At 42.2% G+C, this 18980-nt stretch overlaps 2 protein-coding genes across 3 annotated transcripts in view; both read right to left on the bottom strand.

The window, feature by feature from the left end:
• TAF2 (TAF2 RNA polymerase II, TATA box binding protein (TBP)-associated factor, 150kDa) overlaps positions 1–4870 on the bottom strand; it is a 109249-nt gene extending 104379 nt beyond the window's left edge. For both annotated transcript variants that reach the window (XM_011941066.1, XM_011941067.1), the window contains exons 1-2: positions 4487–4870; positions 3689–3743 (exon numbers count right to left, since the gene is read on the bottom strand). In XM_011941066.1, coding sequence (XP_011796456.1) covers positions 3689–3743; positions 4487–4569 — 138 coding nt within the window. In that variant the 5' untranslated portion in view covers positions 4570–4870. The remainder of the gene's footprint in view (positions 1–3688; positions 3744–4486) is intronic.
• A 1407-nt stretch (positions 4871–6277) lies between these two features.
• DSCC1 (DNA replication and sister chromatid cohesion 1) overlaps positions 6278–18980 on the bottom strand; it is a 19982-nt gene continuing 7279 nt past the window's right edge. The window contains exons 4-9 of the mRNA XM_011941065.1: positions 18320–18410; positions 16224–16362; positions 15450–15502; positions 14459–14613; positions 10953–11101; positions 6278–7360 (exon numbers count right to left, since the gene is read on the bottom strand). Coding sequence (XP_011796455.1) covers positions 7252–7360; positions 10953–11101; positions 14459–14613; positions 15450–15502; positions 16224–16362; positions 18320–18410 — 696 coding nt within the window. The 3' untranslated portion in view covers positions 6278–7251. The remainder of the gene's footprint in view (positions 7361–10952; positions 11102–14458; positions 14614–15449; positions 15503–16223; positions 16363–18319; positions 18411–18980) is intronic.

Genomic DNA, 18980 nt, shown 5'->3' with positions numbered 1-18980 from the left:
TATCTTGTACTCTATCACACAGAAGTAGATGGCATGATCAATTGCTGAAGGCTCAGTTACAGCAACAACTGAGAAACCTCCCACAGGATGCTGCCTTAAATTAGTAGACAATATATAGGATTATCTCTCCTAGCCAAAACAGAACTGGGAACCAAGGGTTGAAAGTTGGAGTGACTACTCTCACTATTACACCAAAAAGGCCATGGAAGGAATTTTTTTGTTTTTTTTGGGGGGGGACAGTGTTTTGTCTTGTTGCCCAGGCTGGAGTGCAATGGCACAATCTTGGCTCACTGCAACCTCTGCCTCCCGTGTTCAAGTGATTCTCCTGCCTCAGCCTCCTAAGTAACTGGGATTACAGGTGCCCGCCACCATGCTCGGCTAATTTTTTGTACTTTTAGTGAAGATAAGGTTTCATTATGTAGGCCAGGCTGGTCTCAAACTCCTGACCTCGTGATCTGCCCACGTCGGCCTCCCAAAGCGCTGGGATTACAAGCATGAGCCACTGCGTCCGGCCAATTTTTGTATTTTTAGTAGAGATGGGGTTTCACCATGTTGGTCAGACTGGTCTCGAACTCCTGACCCCAGGTGATCCACCCACCTCAGTCTCCCAAAGTGCTGGGATTACAGGTGTGAGCCACCGTGCCCAGCCACGGAAGGAATTTTTGCCTCCTGTCTCTGACCCTGGGTTCAGTGTGTTGAGAGGTCCTAGTGCCCAAGTGAAGAATGCATCCAGCAGGGCATATACTCATGATTCCATTCCATTGGAAGGTGAGGTTACCTCTTGACCACCTTGAGCTCCTCATCCCAAAGAACCAAAAAGCAGAGAAAGGGGTCCTGTTCTGGCTGGAATGAATCATTTCAACTACCAAACAGAAAATTAAAGCTTTGCTATACAATACGGACAAGAATCACATCTGAAATCTAAGGGATTTTCTGAAATGCCTCTCAGATCCCCCCTAACAATCCTAGGCAACAGAAACTGCAACAACCCAATAAAGACATGAACAGCAGTGAATGTCCTAAAGAAACAAGGGTCTAGGTCAGCCCAATAGAAATGTCAGCAGAAGGAAAAGGAAACCCCAAAGGGGTGGAGAAATAAAGCAGTGTATATCAACTTCGGCCAGGCTACCAGCTAAGGGAAGCAGGGACTGTTACAATTTAGTTTTATACTATTTCCTTCAACCACTTTTCTTTCCATTATCTTGCATAAAAGACACTAGAGGTAACTAATATTTTAGGTGGGAACAGGGCTGAACTGTCATCTCTCACACTAACAGAATAATTCAGGGGTTAGCAAACTCTCTCTAAAAGGGCCAGATAGAAATATTTTAGGATTGTGGGTCACACAGTCTGTCTTAGCTACTCACCTCTGCCAGTGTAGCTCCAAAACCTCCATAGTCAATATATAAATAAATGGGGATGGCTGTGTTCAAGTAACAATTCACTGAAAAAATAAGTAGTCAGCCATTGCCAACTCTTTCAGTGGCTCATAGAACTTTGTACGTTCCCCATGTTAGGAGCATTAGCTTTTCATCTCAACCAAAGACAACAGTGGATGTGTTGGGGTTAAAAAGATAGACTGTTCTGATTATTCTCCTTTTGCCCCTCCTGATCTGCTCTCTACGCTACTCAATACCCTGAGTTTCATTAACTGTGCTCTACCCTTCTAGATGTTGGTCCAACAGTTTCCACAAAAAGGAAACTGGAAAGCAGAAGGAAAGCAAGTTTATATTAATTACCCCAGATTCCTTTCTGCCAGGCTGCAGGTAAGCAGTAGCTTTATTCTTCTATTAAAAGACACATGTCCTACAAGGTAACTCTTTCCATGGCTACAGTAGGTTCTAGTAACTTCCCCTTCCCTTTGTTGTTTCAGGCCTAGAAGTGGCAACTGTTCCTCACTGTTAATAGGTCAGAGGGCTCCTCCACCTCATGTTGGTTTCTGTTAATTCTGTTCTAAATAGTCCATTCATTTCCCTCAATTAGCATATACATATATATATATATGCCATTTACTTCCGACCAAGATCCTAACCCACACAACATCCAACCAAAGTTTCCAGTGGGAAACTTAAGTCATCCACAACCCCTTTACAGTAGTCCTGAAAAAGTCATGTGCAACTTCTGTCTATTGATTCCTCTGGGACAACACAGGTGGAAGGGGGAATGACAGATGTAAAGAAAGTGCATCGAACTCTTATCATTTGCCAACTTTATGCCCTTAAGAAAGTTACTTAACCTCCATTCTTTTAGCTGCCTCAGCTAATGCCTTAATCCTAATATGAGCATTAAAATATTATCTACCTCACAGGGTAATTATGAAGATTAAGTGAGTTAATACACATAAACCTTAGAAGACACCTTACATATATTAATGGCTAAATATATGTTCACTAATTCAATCATGTCAACTCTATTTCAATTCCATTTTCACGAAGGCTATCTTCATTTAGGACTTCACCATTTCTCCCCTAGATTACTGCACTAACCTCTGAACTAGACTCCCTAATTCCCTTGTGTTTCCTACCCAATTCATACAACATAATACAACTCAAGTATCCTACTATAAGATACAAGGTACATAACTTAGGGAAGACTGCATGAGAAATTCCATAAATGAGGAGACTAGATTTAAGAAACCTTTTAGGAACATTGCAAATCTAAGATTCTATGACTCTTATGAAAAGTGACATTTTTCTATCTATTCAGCTTATCCTAAGTAAACATGTACATACCTGGGTAACAAATCTGACAGAGAAGTTGATACCATCACTCAAGGAAAACCAGCTCTCACTAACATTTTAGTCTATGTAATAAAGGTAGCCCTAAGAAAGTAAATTAAATAAATACTTGAGTTTTCAGCCAGGTGCAGTGGTTCATGCCTGTAATCCCAGCATTTTGGGAGGCAGAGGCAGGTGAATCACTTGAGGTCAGGAGTTCGAGACCAGCCTGGCCAACATGGAGAAACTCTGACTCCACTAAAAATACAAAAATAAGTCGGGCGTGGTCATGCACACCTGTAATTCAAGCTACTTGGGAGGCTGAGAGGTAGGAGAACTACTTGAACCCAGGAGGCGGAAGTTGCAGTAAGCCAAGATCACAGCACTGCACTCCCGCCTGGGTGACAGAGCGAGACTCTGTCTCAAACAAACAAAAAACTTGAGGGTTCAAGCTTTTTCCTAAAATTGATTATATCAGCAATTCATACATCTGAATTGTGTTGGGGGGTGGGGGGAGGTAGAGGGTTTCTAGATCTCAAATTCTCTATCTAAAACTTCATTACAAAGCAACATCACCTAGTCAAGAAGCAAAAGTGGCCTCTTAGAAGCCAAGTCAATGAGTGTATTAATCTTAATTTTTTTCTTAGAAGAAATGTCACTATGGGCTTATACTTGTTTCATGCACAATTATAAAATGCTTGGCTATACAGGCTTTCACATTATACACCAGATAAAGAGGAATAAAATTTTAATTAGGAAATTGAAAAAAAAGGAAAGGGAGAATTTGGGAGGCCATAAGTATTAGTAGAAGGACCATGGAACTTGTAATCATATAGACCCTAATTTTAATTCTTACCTATTCTTGAAAGAATTATCTGGATGACTATAAACTTTCTAAGTACTGTGAGGGGTGGATTGCTACTCTTTATAGTGGACTTGCTACTGTTTATAATTGTTGAGAATAAACTTACCACAACAGATTTTCTCTGGAAATTTATGTTGTTGATGCAGACGACCTGATGGGTTGTATATTAATAAATATAAAAAGAAAATAAGGAAGAAATAATTTTTATCATTAAAGTATAATTCTATCCACGTATATATTAGGTCTATGTTCTAAGTAATTCAAACTTACATGTCAATATTTCATTTTAAAACTCTACAAATTGGGGCCTGGTGCAGTGGCTCACACGCCTGTAATCCTAGCACTTTGGGAGGCCGAGGCAAGCAGATCACGAGGTCAGGAGTTCGAGCCCAGCCTGGCCAAGAGAGTGAAACCCAGTCTCTACTGAAAATACAAAAGTTAGCCGGGCATCGTGGCACATGCCTGTAATCCCGGCTACTCAGGAGGCTTAGCTAGGAGAAAAGCTTGAGCCCGGGAGGTGGTGGCTGCAGTGAGCCGAGATCTCGTGGCTGCACTCCAGCCTGGGCGACAGAGAGAGACTCCATCTAAAAAAATAAAAAATTTAAAAAAAAACAACAAAAAAACCTCTACCAATTGGGACAATTTTTAAAAATTTAGCAACAGTCACGAAAACAGATTTTACAGAAATACAATCTAGTACTTAGAAAAAAACCTAACCTGCAACGGGAATTAAAGTTGCTGAATAACACTGTCATTCAAAACATTTTTACCTTACAAACACCATTTCCATCACAGTGAGTAAAATCTAGTTTCCCAGGCCCACCAGGTCAATTTCAAGCAATCACAAAATGTAATTAATGGCAACAAAACCAAAAGGAAGGAAGGGAAATGAAAAAATACTTATAATTTATACGGCCTTGGGCTTTCAAAGCCCTTGTCTCCTTTCTTCCTGTTCATTCTGGCGGTCTCTACACCAGTCAGCGGCATGAAGCGGTCCCGCGGAGCTTGACTTCCCGGCTTCCCGGTGGGATACGGGGCATTACTGGTCTTTGGCACCTCACACTCCCCGCTACCCTGCGGTCCCCAAAAGTCACGTCTCGCAGCCGGCCGGTCCCCAGGGGAGCGAACTGAAGGGTCGCTGCCCGCCTCAACCTCGCTCCTTCGACTAGCTCCTAGAAGCCGCCGTCAATAAGCTTCTGTCACAGAGATGCTCCTCTCCGCAAACGCTCAAAGCAACCATCGGCCGACATCTTGTCTGAAACCTCTGACCTCCGACGTCAGCGGAAGTGGAACGGCGGCGGGGGTAGAACTAGGAAGTCTTGTCAATGGGCAGGGCTTGCGATTTTCGCCTGTGCCTTATCGTAAAAAATTGTTAAAATTTAGGAAAGCGAAGAAACTATTTGGTGGATGAAGCGAGAACAGCAGCAACAAAAGGAGGGAAGGTAGTTTTCTAGTACACGCATATTAAGAAGAATGGAGGACAAAGTTTGCGAAGAGCCAGGTATAAATAGGCTGGGGCAGGGTGCTAGTAACAGGGCGGGGTGGGGTGGTGGGAAGTCTCCCTAAATCAGGAGGAGGTGCGTGCCTCTGGCTTGCTGTGTCAACAGACACACTGGGTCCGGTGATTTAAGCTCTAAAATACGTGATTAGACTGCAGGTAGTCTAAATGTCAAAACTCCAGCACTCCAGAGCTCTCACTAGGCACTGCTGCCTTAGTATTTATTTTAAAATATAGATGACAAGGCTAGGCGCAGTGTCCCACTCCTGTAATCCCAACACTTTGGGGGGCCGAGGCGGGCCGATCATTTGAGGTCAGGAGTTCGAGACCAGCCTGACCAACATGGTGAAACCCCTTCTCTACTAAAAATTATACAAAATTAGCTGGGCGTGGTAGCACGCCTGTATTCCCAGCTACTTGGGAGGCTGAGGCAGGAGAATTGCTTGAACCAGGGAGACTTAAGTTGCAGTGAGCCGAGATCGTTCCACTGCACTCCAGCCTGGGCGACAGAGCCGAGACTGTCTCAGGAAAAAAAAAAAAAAAAGAATAAGAATAAAATATAGACTACAGGCCAGGCGTGGTGGCTCACACCTGTAATCCCAGCACTTTGGGAAGCCGAGGCAGGTGTATCACTTGAGGTCAGGAGTTCGAGACCAGCCTGGCCAACATGGTGAAAACCCGTCTCTACTAAAAATTATACAAAATTAGCTGGGCATGGTGCATGCCTGTAATCCTAGCTACTTGGGAGGCTGAGGCAGGAGAATTGCTTGAACCCAGGACGTAAGTTGCAGTGAGCTGGGATCGTTCCACTGCACTCCAGCCTGGGTGACAGAGCCGAGACTGTCGCGGGAAAAAAAAGAAAAAGAATAAAATATAGACCAGAGGCCAGGTGTGGTGGCTCATGCCTGTAATCCCAGCACTTTGGGAAGCCGAGGCAGGCGTATCACTTGAGGTCAGGAGTTCAAGACCAGCCTGGCCAACATGGTGAAAACCCGTCTCTACTAAATATACAATTAGCCCTGCGTCGTGGCGTGCGCCTGTATTCCCAGCCACTTGGGAGGGTGAGGCATCAGAATCACCTGAACTCGGGAAGCTGAGTTTGCAGTGAGCTGAGATCATGCCACTGCACTCCAGCCTGGGCGACAAAGTGAGACTCCGTCTCAAAATAATAAATAAATAGACTGGACTACACATCGATATATAGACTGTGTGTGTGTATATATATATCATAATCCATATAAATGCAGAAACATTTATTGAAAGACATTTCAAAGCCATCGTGTTTGTATTTCATGTTCATGACAATAAAAACTTGTAAACTTCAGTAACAGTTAAACCTTGTTTAATTAATTATGGAGTATCCATTAACAGTTTTGAAGCTTGGACCATTTAACCTTGGCCTGTACCCGCTCCAACTGTCCTGGTGACCAGTTCATTAGCTAAGTTAAAATTAATTTGAACTTTGATCTAAACCAAAACAAATCAGGAAAATAAAGCTATAAAGGAACTTTAGCAAGCATTCCAAAACCAACTAGAAATTACTTGAAATTTTCGAGTGAGCACTGCCTGTGCCAGTATTCTTCATTATAGGATTATAAACTCATTTTTTTCCCCAAAGTGCATGTCTACGCCAGGCAGAGGAGTAATTATTCAGCCAATTTCATGGATGTAAACAACAAATATAAATAATTGATAGCACCTAGTGGCTTCCAGTTTGGGTAGAAGGCTAAAAGTAGAGGGGAACTCACTCACGTGAGAAATGATATTTAAGTGAATAAAGAATTCTCTTCTATGAAACTATTACTGTTTAGTTCTCTAGAAAACTTAAAATGTATTAATGATTAGAACATCAAATCCTAAAGAAAGAAATGACATTTGAAAAATAAAAAGCCAAACTTTAAGTAAATCACAGAGACCTCAGACATCATATAGGAAACAATAATTTCTGTTGTCCTTGTTTACACTGTGTACAGAGTACAAATATAATTTGAAAGCTACATCCTATAACATTTAAGAAATAACAACAGTAGTTTCAAAATGCTTAACATGAGGAGGAAAATGCCTTAGAAGACCAGGTTTTTAAAAGTCAGATATAAAAGTACAAGTTCTTTTTCTTGTATCCAGCAACTTGATAAAGCAACTTGAGTCCCGAAGAAAAGATTGTTGTTCTTTTAAGAAATGGGTCTTCTCGAATTATAAACTTTAACACCATTTTGCATCGAAGAACGAGAATATTTAGTGAGTAATGCACCTATGGTTTGCTTCTCTCCACACAAATCTCTGTAGGAACAATAAAAAAAAAAAATAACATGAATATTTTAGGGAACATATTATGATACAGTATTATGTACTTATTTTATCTCTCTCCCCCTGAATCTGTCTTCTCAACAAACATAAGTGTAGGTGTTTGTAGGAGAGATAAGGTGGTGAGTAGTTCTAAGTTTTAATTAAATTAAGTACATTACATGTATTATCTCGGCCGGGCGTGGTGGCTCAAGCCTGTAATCCCAGCACTTTGGGAGGCCGAGACAGGCGGATCACGAGGTCAGGAGATATTGAGACCATCCTGGCTAACCCGGTGAAACCCCGTCTCTACTAAAAGAAATACAAAAAACTAGCCGGGCGAGGTGGCGGGCATCTGTAGTCCCAGCTACTCCGGAGGCTGAGGCAGGAGAATGGTGGGAACCCGGGAGGCGGAGCTTGCAGTGAGCTGAGATCCAGCCACTGCACTCCAGCCTGGGCAACAGAGCAAGATTCCGTCTCAAAAAACAAAAACAAAACATGTATTATCTCATTTAACGCACACAATAAAAGTAGGAGTAGGCCAGGTGGGTGGCTCATGCCTGTAATCCCAGCACTTTGGGAGGCCGATGTGGGCAGATCACAAAGTCAGGAGTTCAAGAACAGCCTGGCCAACATAGTGAAACCCTGTCTCTACTAAAAAGAGGAAAAAAATAGCAGGGTGTGGTGGCGGGTGCCTGTAATTCCAGCTACTTGGGAGGCTGGGGCAGAAGAATTGCTTCAACCCAGGAGGCGGAGGTTGCAGTGAGCGGAGATCGCGCCACTACACTCCAGCCTGGGCGACAGTGTGAGACTCCGTCTCAAAAAACCAAAAAAAAAGCAAAAAACAAAAACTAGGAGTAATGTATTATTTAACCCTATATTAGATGTGAGGAACTATGGCTCAGACAAGTAATAAATGACAGAGTCAAATTCTGCCACCAGGTTTATATAACTTCAAAGTCTATGTTATTTCTATTATATCACACAGCCTCTAAATTAGAAATACAAGCAGTAGTGAGGCCTATACAGCAGGGCCTAGAGTCAGAGAACCTGGATACAAGGTACCGGTGTGAACTTGTCTAGGTTACCAATGCTTCCTGAACTTTGGTTTCCTCTTCTGTACCTCAAAGAGAAGATTATGACTGGAACATAATGAGGAGAGGGAGGAATAGGAGGACATGAGCTGGAGAAGGGGCAACAGCTAGATCATGTAGTACCTTGAAGCACGGGGAAAAAGAATTGTGACTTAATTCTACATGTAATGGGAAGATTACATAATTAAAACACTAAGAGTGTTTTAATTAATGGAAAAGTACAATGTGATCTAAGTTTTAAATAATGGAGGTGACTGGGTACGGTAGCTCACGCCTGTAATCCCACCACTTTAGGAGGCGAAGGTGGGCAGATTACTTGAGGTCAGGAGTTTGAGACCAGCCGGGCCAACATGGTGAAACCCTGTCTCTACTAAAAACACAAAAATTAGCCGGGTGCAGTGGCGCATGCCAGTAGTCCCAGCTACTCGGGAGGCTAAGGCAGGAGAATCGCTTGAACTCAGGAGGCAGAGGTTGCAGTGAGCCAAGATCACACCACTGTACTCCCACCTGGGCAACAGAGTGAGACTCTGTCTCAAATAAATAAATAAAGGAGCCAATGAGTTGATGATTATGGAAGCTGAGCCGTAGATATATGGAGGTTTCATTATATTGTCACTTTTGAATATTTAAACAGTGTAAGAAGGAGAAAGGGGAAGGGGGCAAAAATAGAACACGGAGAGCAATTCAGAGGCAGGTACAAGATGATCCATCAGGGTTTGCTCATAGTTTGAACCAGAAGGTAGGGGAAGGAAAGGACAGGGATGATTCCTAGACTCTAGTTTAAGTAACTGGATTAGTAGTGGTGCTGTGAACTGTGATGATGAAGCGGGGTAAGGACGAGGGAGAAGCAACGGTTCTGTTATGAACATGTTAAGCTTGAAATTCCTATTGGATATGCAACTGGAAAGGTGAATTAGGCAACTAGATACAGGAATCTGAACCTCAGGGAAAAGGGCAAGTATGAAGATGAAATTAGGAAGTCATTAAATTTGTTTCCAGGTCTAGATGAGGGCACCAAAGGAAAAGTATAAACAAGAGAAGATGGCTGAAAAATAGCCCTGGAGCACTCCAACACTTAAAAATTGAGAAGAAAAGGGAGACATCAACAAAAGAGATGGTTTTCTCCCCTCTCATCCAAGGAAGAGGGGAGAAATTTGTGTTTCAAGTAGGAGGAAGCAGACACTGTCAAATAGGGCTAAGTCAAGTAATCAAGGACAAATGATTAAGCATTGAGTGTAGAAAGACGGATGTCATTGGATTAAGAAGATGTCATTGGGTAAAGGAAAGAATGGGAGGTGAAAAGCATAGAGTGAGTATAGGAAACTTGTAAAAGGCATTTTCTTATGAAGGAGAGCCAAGGACATGGGGTCTAATAGGTTGCTATTGTTGTCTTTTAAGATGGGCGATATTACAGAATTTTGTATGCTGGTGGGGTTGATCCAGAAGAGGAAGACATTAATAACACGAGGGGTGAAAGGGGTAACCCGAGGATCCAAGTCTTTAAGAAGGCAGAGGAGATGGACCTACTGCAGAAGGACTGGCCTTAGGAGCATGGAAAATTCATACACTACACAGGACTGCAAAGGAAGTCGGTGCACACATGAGGAGGTTGGCCAATTTGGCAGTGAGAAAGAAGGTTGTTCTGGCCTCACTGCTTCTATGTTCTGAAACAAATAAGATCATAAAAGGAAACAGAGGGTACTGCTGGTATGAAAAAGGAAAAGAAGATGTAGAAGAAACTCCAAGGGTCAAGAAATTCCATGAGGAAATCATGCCTGGCGAGGGGCCGTTCTAAGTACCATCAGGTTCTTAAGCAAGACTGGCAGCTTCATTGTGTAGTATTCTCCAGAAAGTTGTAGCTGGCCACGTGTAGGCACAGAGTAAGCAGAAAGTTGGGTTTAATCTTTGTAGCTTTTTGCCAGACAGATATGGCAAGAGGGAGAGAGGGCCACAGGAGTAAAGTGTAGACAGTAAGAGCTAAGAAGATTGGCCACGGAATTCGAGCTGGGTAAAGAGAAGAAAGAACACCTGAGAGGTGTGACGCAGTGACAAAGCTGTAGTGTTAGTTGATTTCAAGCATTAGGGGACTCAAGATTTTGTAAGAAGTGACTTTGGGGCTAACGTGTTCTACTGCAATCTAGTCTCTCCCAAAATGTTACATAAAGTAAGGCATGAGGTGGCAATCAGAGAGGGGTGTTGGCCTTAGAGTCATAGTGGGATATGTATTTTGTCCCTCAAAAGGGGCAGTTTTCCAGGAATGAGAGCAAAGAAGTGGTTTTAGAAGCAATAGTGAGGAACAGAGATAACGCATATTCCACCTCCAGAAGCAGTAATTGTGGGGGACAGGGAAGACAGCCACCACCTAAGAGTTTCTAGGGAAGCAGTATCCTCAGGGAATACTCAAGAAAATTGTGTTCCAATTATAAATCTAAAATGCTGTGCCACTCACTGTAAAAAGAACAACCCTCAAAATCCATCTTTAATAAATTACTTACTGAATATATGGGGCAATATCTTCTTCTGTCCACTTCTCCCTTAGAGAGAAAAGGCTATTAAAACGTTCCTGATTATCCTCAGGTAAATCATCTACTTTCAGCAAAGATATGATTTCCGGTCTCGAGTGTCTATCCACCAGTGCTAAACCCTACAAGAAATTAGAAGAAACAGAGCAGTTAAAGTAATGTTGTAATGTTTAAACATGACTCATTCTTTTACCTTTAGGTTTAGCTTAGCTCAAGATATTCAAAATATCAGCTACATGGAAGTTAAACTATCCAGAGATTTACAATAGCCTTTTTCATACAAAGAGCTCCTTTAAGCAGTGACTTCTTTCCTCCTCCGCAAATCTGGCTTCTACCACCAGCAGTTTATCAAGACAGCTCTGGTTCTAAAGGTCACCAGTAACCTGTCATTTCCCAATCCAGTGGGCCTTTTTCTTGGATTCATTGTGTTAGCCTTCTATTTTCTTTTTGAGACAGAGTCTTGCTCTGTCACCCAGGCTGGAGTGCAGTGGCGCAGTCTTGGCTCACTGCAACCTCTGCCTCCTGGGTTCAAGAGAGTCTCCTGACTCCACCTCCTGAGTAGCTGTGACTACAGGTACATGCCACCACGTCCAAGTAATTTTTATGTTTTTAGTAGAGAAGGGGTTTCACCATGTAGGTCAGGCTGGTCTTGAACTCCTGGCCTCAAGTGATCCACCCTCCTCAGCCTCCCAAAGTGCTGGGATTACAGGTGTGAGCCACTGTGCCCAGTCCCTAGCCCTCTATTTTCTTTGTTACTGTTGATTACTCCTTCTTCTTTACATCTCTCTCCATCCCTGACACCACAGTCTTATTTTCCTCATAACTTGATGTTGTAGCTCCCTGAGGCTTCCATCCCAACCACTCTACTTGCTTCACTGTCACTCTACTGAGTAACCTCATCTAAACCTGTAGCCTAAGCCACCACTTACTTGCTAATGACTATAATATTTATATCTTCAGCTCAGATGTCTCTTTTGAGTCTCAGACCTCTGTATCCAAATCTATACATGAACTCGTTTATCATCCAAACCTCCTCTAGTTCCACTATCCTAGGAAAACAGGAAACCTAGGCATCAGCTTTGATTCCATTAGTCAAACCCCACACCTATGTGGTCACTAAAGTCCATATAATAGATGTTAAGACTTCAGGATTCCTCTATCCATTCCCCCATTACCTATCTCTTTGGCCAGTACTCTCTTAGTTGGGAACATATGTGTTGACAGCCTGCACAATAATCCTTTTTCAAATCTAACCAACCTTCCATCTGTCCATCTTCTTTACTGTCATCGTATTCTTTTCAAAAGGCCAAACTGATGAGTTAACCCCTCTAACTAATGTCACTCAGTGGCCTCAAAGAGCTTTCTAGATACAGTTGAAATTCCTTAGTGCAGTCCACAGTGTCCTTACCTCACAAGCATCCTTTACTCCAGCCCATGCATCCCTACAACAGTGCCTCGGTTTTTATTTGCCCCCCAACTTTGACCATGCTGTCCTAGATTTCCACCTCTGGCCTTCCTTCCATCTAGAGAGCAACAGTTCATCTTTCCACTCAGCAGCTAAAACGTCTATTCCTTCAGAAAGTCACCCGTGATTGACCAGTCTGATAGGTAAGCCCCTTTTCTTTGCTCTCATAACATCGTGTGCACGCCTTTCCCATGGTGTAGATCACTCTGCATTGTAAGAACAGATTTATGCATGTAATATGTGTCCATCCCCCATTGCGAGTCCCCAGGCTAAACACCATGATGACACCTTGTATGACATTTTCTCCTGAGCACCTAGCATGGTGCCTCGACATAGAACTCCATAAATACCAAGCAAATCTTTACATTTAACTAACGGAATATTTACCGAGTATATGCCACATGCCAGGCAGTATGCTACATACTAGCAAGCAACAGCAAACAAAATGCCATCAGAGTAGAGAGTGGTGAACCACATAAACATTTTTCCAAGCTAAGGGGAGAGTGCCATGAAGGAAAGCATAGCGTGCTATCAAAGAGTAAAACCAGAGGCCTTTGCTTCAAGCGGAGAATGAAGGAAGGCCTCCTTGATGAAGTGACTCAAAGATGAGCAGGAGGTGACTAGATGAAATTAGAATATCATTCTAGAACAAAAAGCTTTGTTTGAAGGTCCTAAGGTAGGTGAGAGCTTGATGATCTTGAAAACCTGAAAGAGGGTTGGCATGCAGTGAGCAGAAGGGAAAGTAGCCAGAGATGAAGCTATGAAGGTGATCCTGAAGGGCCTTTATAGGCCAAGACATGAATTCTGAGTTTTTTTTTATCCTGAGTGCAATAGGCAACCATTAAACTGATTTAAGGCCAGGTGCAGTGGCTCACACCTATAATCCCAGCACTTTGGGAGGCCAAGGTGGGAGAATCACCTGAGGTCAGGAGTTTGAGACCAGCCTGACCAACATGGCGAAACCCTGACTCTACCAAACATACAAAAATTAGCTGGGTGTGGTGGTGGGTGCCTGTAATCCCAGCTACTTGGGAGCCTGAGGCAGGAGAATCCCTAGAACCCAAGATGTGGGGGTTGTAGTGAGCCGAGATTGAGCCACTGTACTCCAGCCTGGGTGACAGAATGAGACTCAGTCTCAAAAATAAATAAATAAATAGAGTGATTTAAGCAGGACATTCATCTGATCTGACTGTCATTTATTTATTTATTACTTTTTCTTTTTTTTTTTTGAGACAGAGTCTTGCTGTCACCCAGGCTAGAGCATAATGGCATGAACTCAGCTCACTGCAGCTGCCGCCTCCCAGGTTCAAGGGATTCTCCTGCCTCAGCTTCTCAAGTAACTGGGATTACAGGTGCCCACCACCACACCTGGCTAATTTTTGTATGTTTAGTAGAGACGGGCTTTGGCTGTGTTGGCCAGGCTGGTCTTGAACTCCTGACCTCAGGTGGTCTGCCTGCCTTGGCCTCTCAAAGTGCTGGGATTACAGGCATGAGCCACCACACCTGGTCTGACTGGCATTTTTAAAAGATCATTCTAGTAGCACCACAGAGAATGGATTGGAAGGGAGCAAAAGTAAAAGTGCAAAGGGCCTGTCTAAGGATGCTATTGCTGTTTAGAGGCAGAAAATCAAGGTAGTCTGGACTAGGAGAGGGGTGATAGAAATGGTGAGAAATGGAACAAAATGAGATACACTGAGTAGGAAGAGGGATTAAGAGGAAATGGACCCAAGTGATCTTATAGAGGTGATAGATATGTTCTAAAACTGTATTGTATTGTAGTGAGAGCAACTTACTAAAATTATTAAAAATATTTTAAAGGTATAGTTTATAATGTGTTAAGTATACTCCAATACTTTATTGGGTTTTAAGGACTGTGTGATGGATTGGATGTACATGCACTCCTAATGGGTGTCTAGGAAAAGAAATTGGTTCCAAATTCAGCTCCAACTCAAGTATCATTCACCTAGTAATTAATCAACTGTTGAAGTAAGGTGGAAATGTCTATTGCTATTACCGTAAGCTGATCAAGACTAGTTATCATTCCTTCAGGAACACTCTGCTGCCACACTTCCTGAAACTCAGCGAGATTGAATTTCACTGCATTCTGAAGTAGCATTTGTGCTGTTGTTCTGCATATTTTATCAGCATCCAACTCAAAATAAACTTCGCCTAAGGAAAAGGTATCAGATAGTTTCATATTATCATCTTATAATTAAATACTATACTAACGTTTCCTTTTTTTACTGCAGTTTCTTGAAAGGAATTGTACACCTAAACTCACTTCCACAACCCCGTAGTTCGTTTTTTGTTTTTTTTTTTTTTTGAGATAGAGTCTCGCTCTATCTATCACGCCAATGCACTCCAGCCTGGGCATGATCTCGGCTCACTGCAACCTCCACCTCCTGGGTTCAAGTGATTATCCTGTCCCAGCCTCCCATGAAGCTGGGATTACAGCTGTGCACCACCACGCCTGGCTAATGTTTTTTATTTTTAGTAGAGATGGGTTTTCACCATGTTGGCCAGGCTTGTCTCGAACTCCTCACACCTCAGGTGATCTGCCCACCTTGGCCTTCCAAAGTGCTAGGATTACAGGCGTGAGCCACTGTGCCGGCCCTTTTTTTTTTTTTTTTTTTGAGAAGGTCTCACTCTGTCGCCCAGGCCAGAGAGCAGTGGCACAATCAAGGCTCACTGTAGCCTCGACCTCCCCAGGCTCAGGTGATCCTCCCACCTCAGATTCCTGAGTAGCTGGAACTACAGGCCTGCGCTGCCACACCCAGCTAATTTTTGTATTTTTTTGTGGAGACAGCGTTTTATCATGTCCTCCAAGCTGGTGTCGAAATCCTGGGCTCAAGTGATCCACCCACCTCAGCCTCCCAAAGTGCTGGGATTATAGGTGTGAGCCACTGCACCCAGCCAGAGTTCTTATTTTTAACACCAACAGGCTTTAGAAAGGTATGCCAGTTTTAACATATAAGAGTTAAATGAGAATACTTTCCAAATCTTACCTTCATCTACATATTTCTTCCCATAACATTTAAGACAGTGTTCTATCATTTCCCTGAAAAATTTAAAACACCCATTTGAAAAGTTATAAGCATTTTTATGCACTATATTTTAATTCCACTGCCAACTCAAAATTAAGAAAGAAATTTGATATTTCAAATACTAAGTGATTTTGGTTGCCAAATATTTTATTTAAAGTAGGAACTAAAATATACTGAGTAGCTACTATGTGCCAGGCCCTATGCTAAACATTTTAACATCAATTATGTAACCATACATTTATTATTATAAAATAGCTCAAACATATTATTTCCTTATTTATTATTATTTATTTTTATTTATTTTTTTGAGAGTGTAGTAGTACGATCTTGGCTCACTGCAACCTCCACTTCTGGAGTTCAAACAATTCTCCTGCCTCGGCCTCCCAAGCAGCTGGGACTACAGGCAAGCACCAGCACGCCCAGCTAATTTTTGTGTTTTTTTAGTAGAGACTGGGTGTCACACCTTGTCCTTCCAAAGTGCTGGAATTACAGGCATGAGCCACTGCACCTGGCCTATTTCTTTATATTTTTATGGCCAAAAACAAACAAGATAATGCACATGTATTCACCCCAGTGACCAAAATTCCCAAATCTTCTTTGGTTGTAATTTTAAACATTTCTCAAAGATATCAAAATATAACTATTGTAGTTTATGCCCTGGGTTTAATTCCAATCTGTAAAAGAACTCCCTTCCCCTTAAGGAAATCTGGATAGACAAGAAATTAAAATACTTACCCTGGCTCCAATGGTCCAAGTTCCTGAAGGCATGTATTCAAAGGAACTTTGCTAAAAGACCATGATTCGGAATCCACAAGCTGAGTTACATGATTCAGAAGTTTCATCTCATAATCAAATTCAAGAATCCTCCAATAACCTACAAATTGCGTAAGTTATATTTACCAAAGAACTTTTTTTTTTTAAGGCAGGGTCTCAACTCTGTCTCCCAAGCTAGAGTGCAGTAGCGTGATCTTAGCTCATTGCAACCTCCGCCTCCTGAGTTCAAGCAATTCTCCCATGTCAACCTCCGAAGTAGCTGGGACTACAGGCATGCACTATCATGCCTGGCTAATTTTTGTATTTTTAGTACAAACAGGGGTCTACCATGTTGGCCAGGCTGGTCTTGAACTTCCGACCTCACATGAGCAGCCCACCTCAGCCTCCCAAAGTGCTGGGATTACAGGCATGAGCCACCGTGCCCGGCCCAAAGAACATTTTATGTAAACTAGCTAATAGATTGATAAAGTCACAGCATACTCTTGCCCACTGCAAAAACAAGACAATAGGCTGGGTGTGCTGGCTCACTCCTGTAATCCCAGCACTTTGGGATCCTGAAGCCAGGAGTTTGAGACCAGCCTGGCCAACATAGTGAAACCCCATCTCTACTAAAAATACAAAAAATTAGCTGGGCACGGTGGCACACACCTGTAATCCCAGCTGCTCAGGAGGCTGAGGCATGAGAATTGCTTGAACCTGGGAGGCCAAGGTTGCAGTGAGCCACGATTACACCACTGCATTCCAGCCTGGGCAATGGTGAGACTGTCTCAAAAAAAAAAACAAAAAACTATTCACTTTCTGTAAACAGTGCTTCTTTTTAAGCTTTTCTCCCAATCATTTTAAATTGTGTCTTCAGGGAGATCAAGTTGTTTTTCAAGAGTACTTTACATATGACTAGCTTTTCTCAAGTGCTTTCTTTCTTCTTCTTTTTTTTTTTTTTTTTCCTTAGAGATGGGGTCTTACTCTTGCCCAAGCTGGTCTTAAACTCCTGTGCTCAAATGATCCTCCTGCCTCAGCCTACAGAGCAGCTGGGATGTTAAAGGCACATAGCATGGCACCCTAATTATCTCAAAATAATCTTGTCATTCTAAACAGAAATTAGGAAATCTGCAGTTGGTACAGTCATTTCATTAGAGTATCATACAAATGAGGTAAAGGTCATAGGTTCAATATTCATGATAATCTCTGCTGTGCTGCACTACCATGGTTATAACTCTCATCACAGCTATCTTGCAGAGGCATTTCTATACTCATAAAGAAGTCCAGCTCACCAAAGAGATGATAGACTCTGAGGTACAATGTGGATGAGGGCCAAGTTAAGGGCTGGGCATCATAAAGATCCCCTTCCTATTCCTGTGAGAGACTATGACATGCCATTTTATTTATTTATTATTTATTTGTGATGGAGTCTCACTCTATTGCCCAGCCTCGGCCTCCCAAAGTGCTGGGATTACAGGTTTGAGTCACGCGCCCAGCCTGGACCTTTCTTAATCAAACATGGTTCTTCCTTTACCATTTAATTCAAAAAAGTTGGAAGGAGTCAAAGTGTGATTAAAGTCACTGGTAGCAGATTGACCTCATGTAAAGATGATCACATGTAGTCTCTATCCCACAATGAGAAAGACAAATATTACCATCTTTTCTTTTTTTAGACAGTTTCACTCTGATGCCCAAGCTAAAGTACAGTGGTACCATCTCAGCTCTTTGCAACCTTTGCCTCCCAGGTTCAAGCAACTCTCGTGCCTCAGCCTCCCAAGTAGCTGGAATTACAGGCATGCACCACCACACCCAGCTAATTTTGTATTTTCATAGAGACAGGGTTTCACCACGTTGGCCAGGCTGGTCTCAAACTCCTGGCCTCAAGTATCCACCCGCCTCAGCTTCCCAAAGTGCTGGGATTACAGGCGTAAGCCACTGCGCCCGGCCCAAATGACACCATCCTTAAACCCAAAAGAATATTAAATAAACTATATGCAGTAGGGTGAAGATGTCCAAAAACTTATCTCCCTTACGATGGCCAATGTCATCATTGTTATAATAGTAGTAAGTAACGCTACCTCCAATCTCACAGGCATTTAGAACTTGTAATTGGGTCATTATTTCTTCCTCACTTGCCTGAATTTGATCAAGCAAATCTTCAGTTGTATACTGCAAAAAGAAAAAAATATTTTAAGACCTTTGAAGAATATTTTGTTTTTAGATTTCTTGCTGAATATTGGGGAATAAATACATGAACAGATTAAGGCAATATTTATGCACTAGCTCAGTTTCTTTTGTTAATGTATAATGATTTCTACACAAAATCAATGGATATCTTAGAAAACAAAGAGGTAAATCTTCGTGACACTGGATTTGGTGATGGCTTATTAAATGACACCAAAAACGCAAGCAACAAAAGAAAAAGTAGATCAACTGAACATCATCGAAATAATAAACTTTTGTACTTCAAAATACTATCACCACAAAAGGACAAATACTGTATGATTCCCCTTATCTCAGGTATTAAAAGCAGTGAAATTCATAGAGATAGGAAGTAGAATGGTGGTTGCCAGGGGCTGAGGAGATGCGGAAACAAGAGTTATTGTTTAACAAGCACAGAGTTTCAGTTTGAGAAGATGAAAAACTTATAGAGATGGATGGTGCTAAAGACTGCATACCACTATGAATATACTTGATGCTACTGAACTGTATACTTTAAAATGGTAAGTTTTATTTTTT

Source organism: Colobus angolensis, unplaced genomic scaffold, assembly GCF_000951035.1.
Source record: "Colobus angolensis palliatus isolate OR3802 unplaced genomic scaffold, Cang.pa_1.0 Scaffold198, whole genome shotgun sequence".
NCBI classification, from domain to species: Eukaryota; Metazoa; Chordata; class Mammalia; order Primates; family Cercopithecidae; genus Colobus; species Colobus angolensis.
This window is presented reverse-complemented; position numbering and strand designations above follow the sequence as displayed.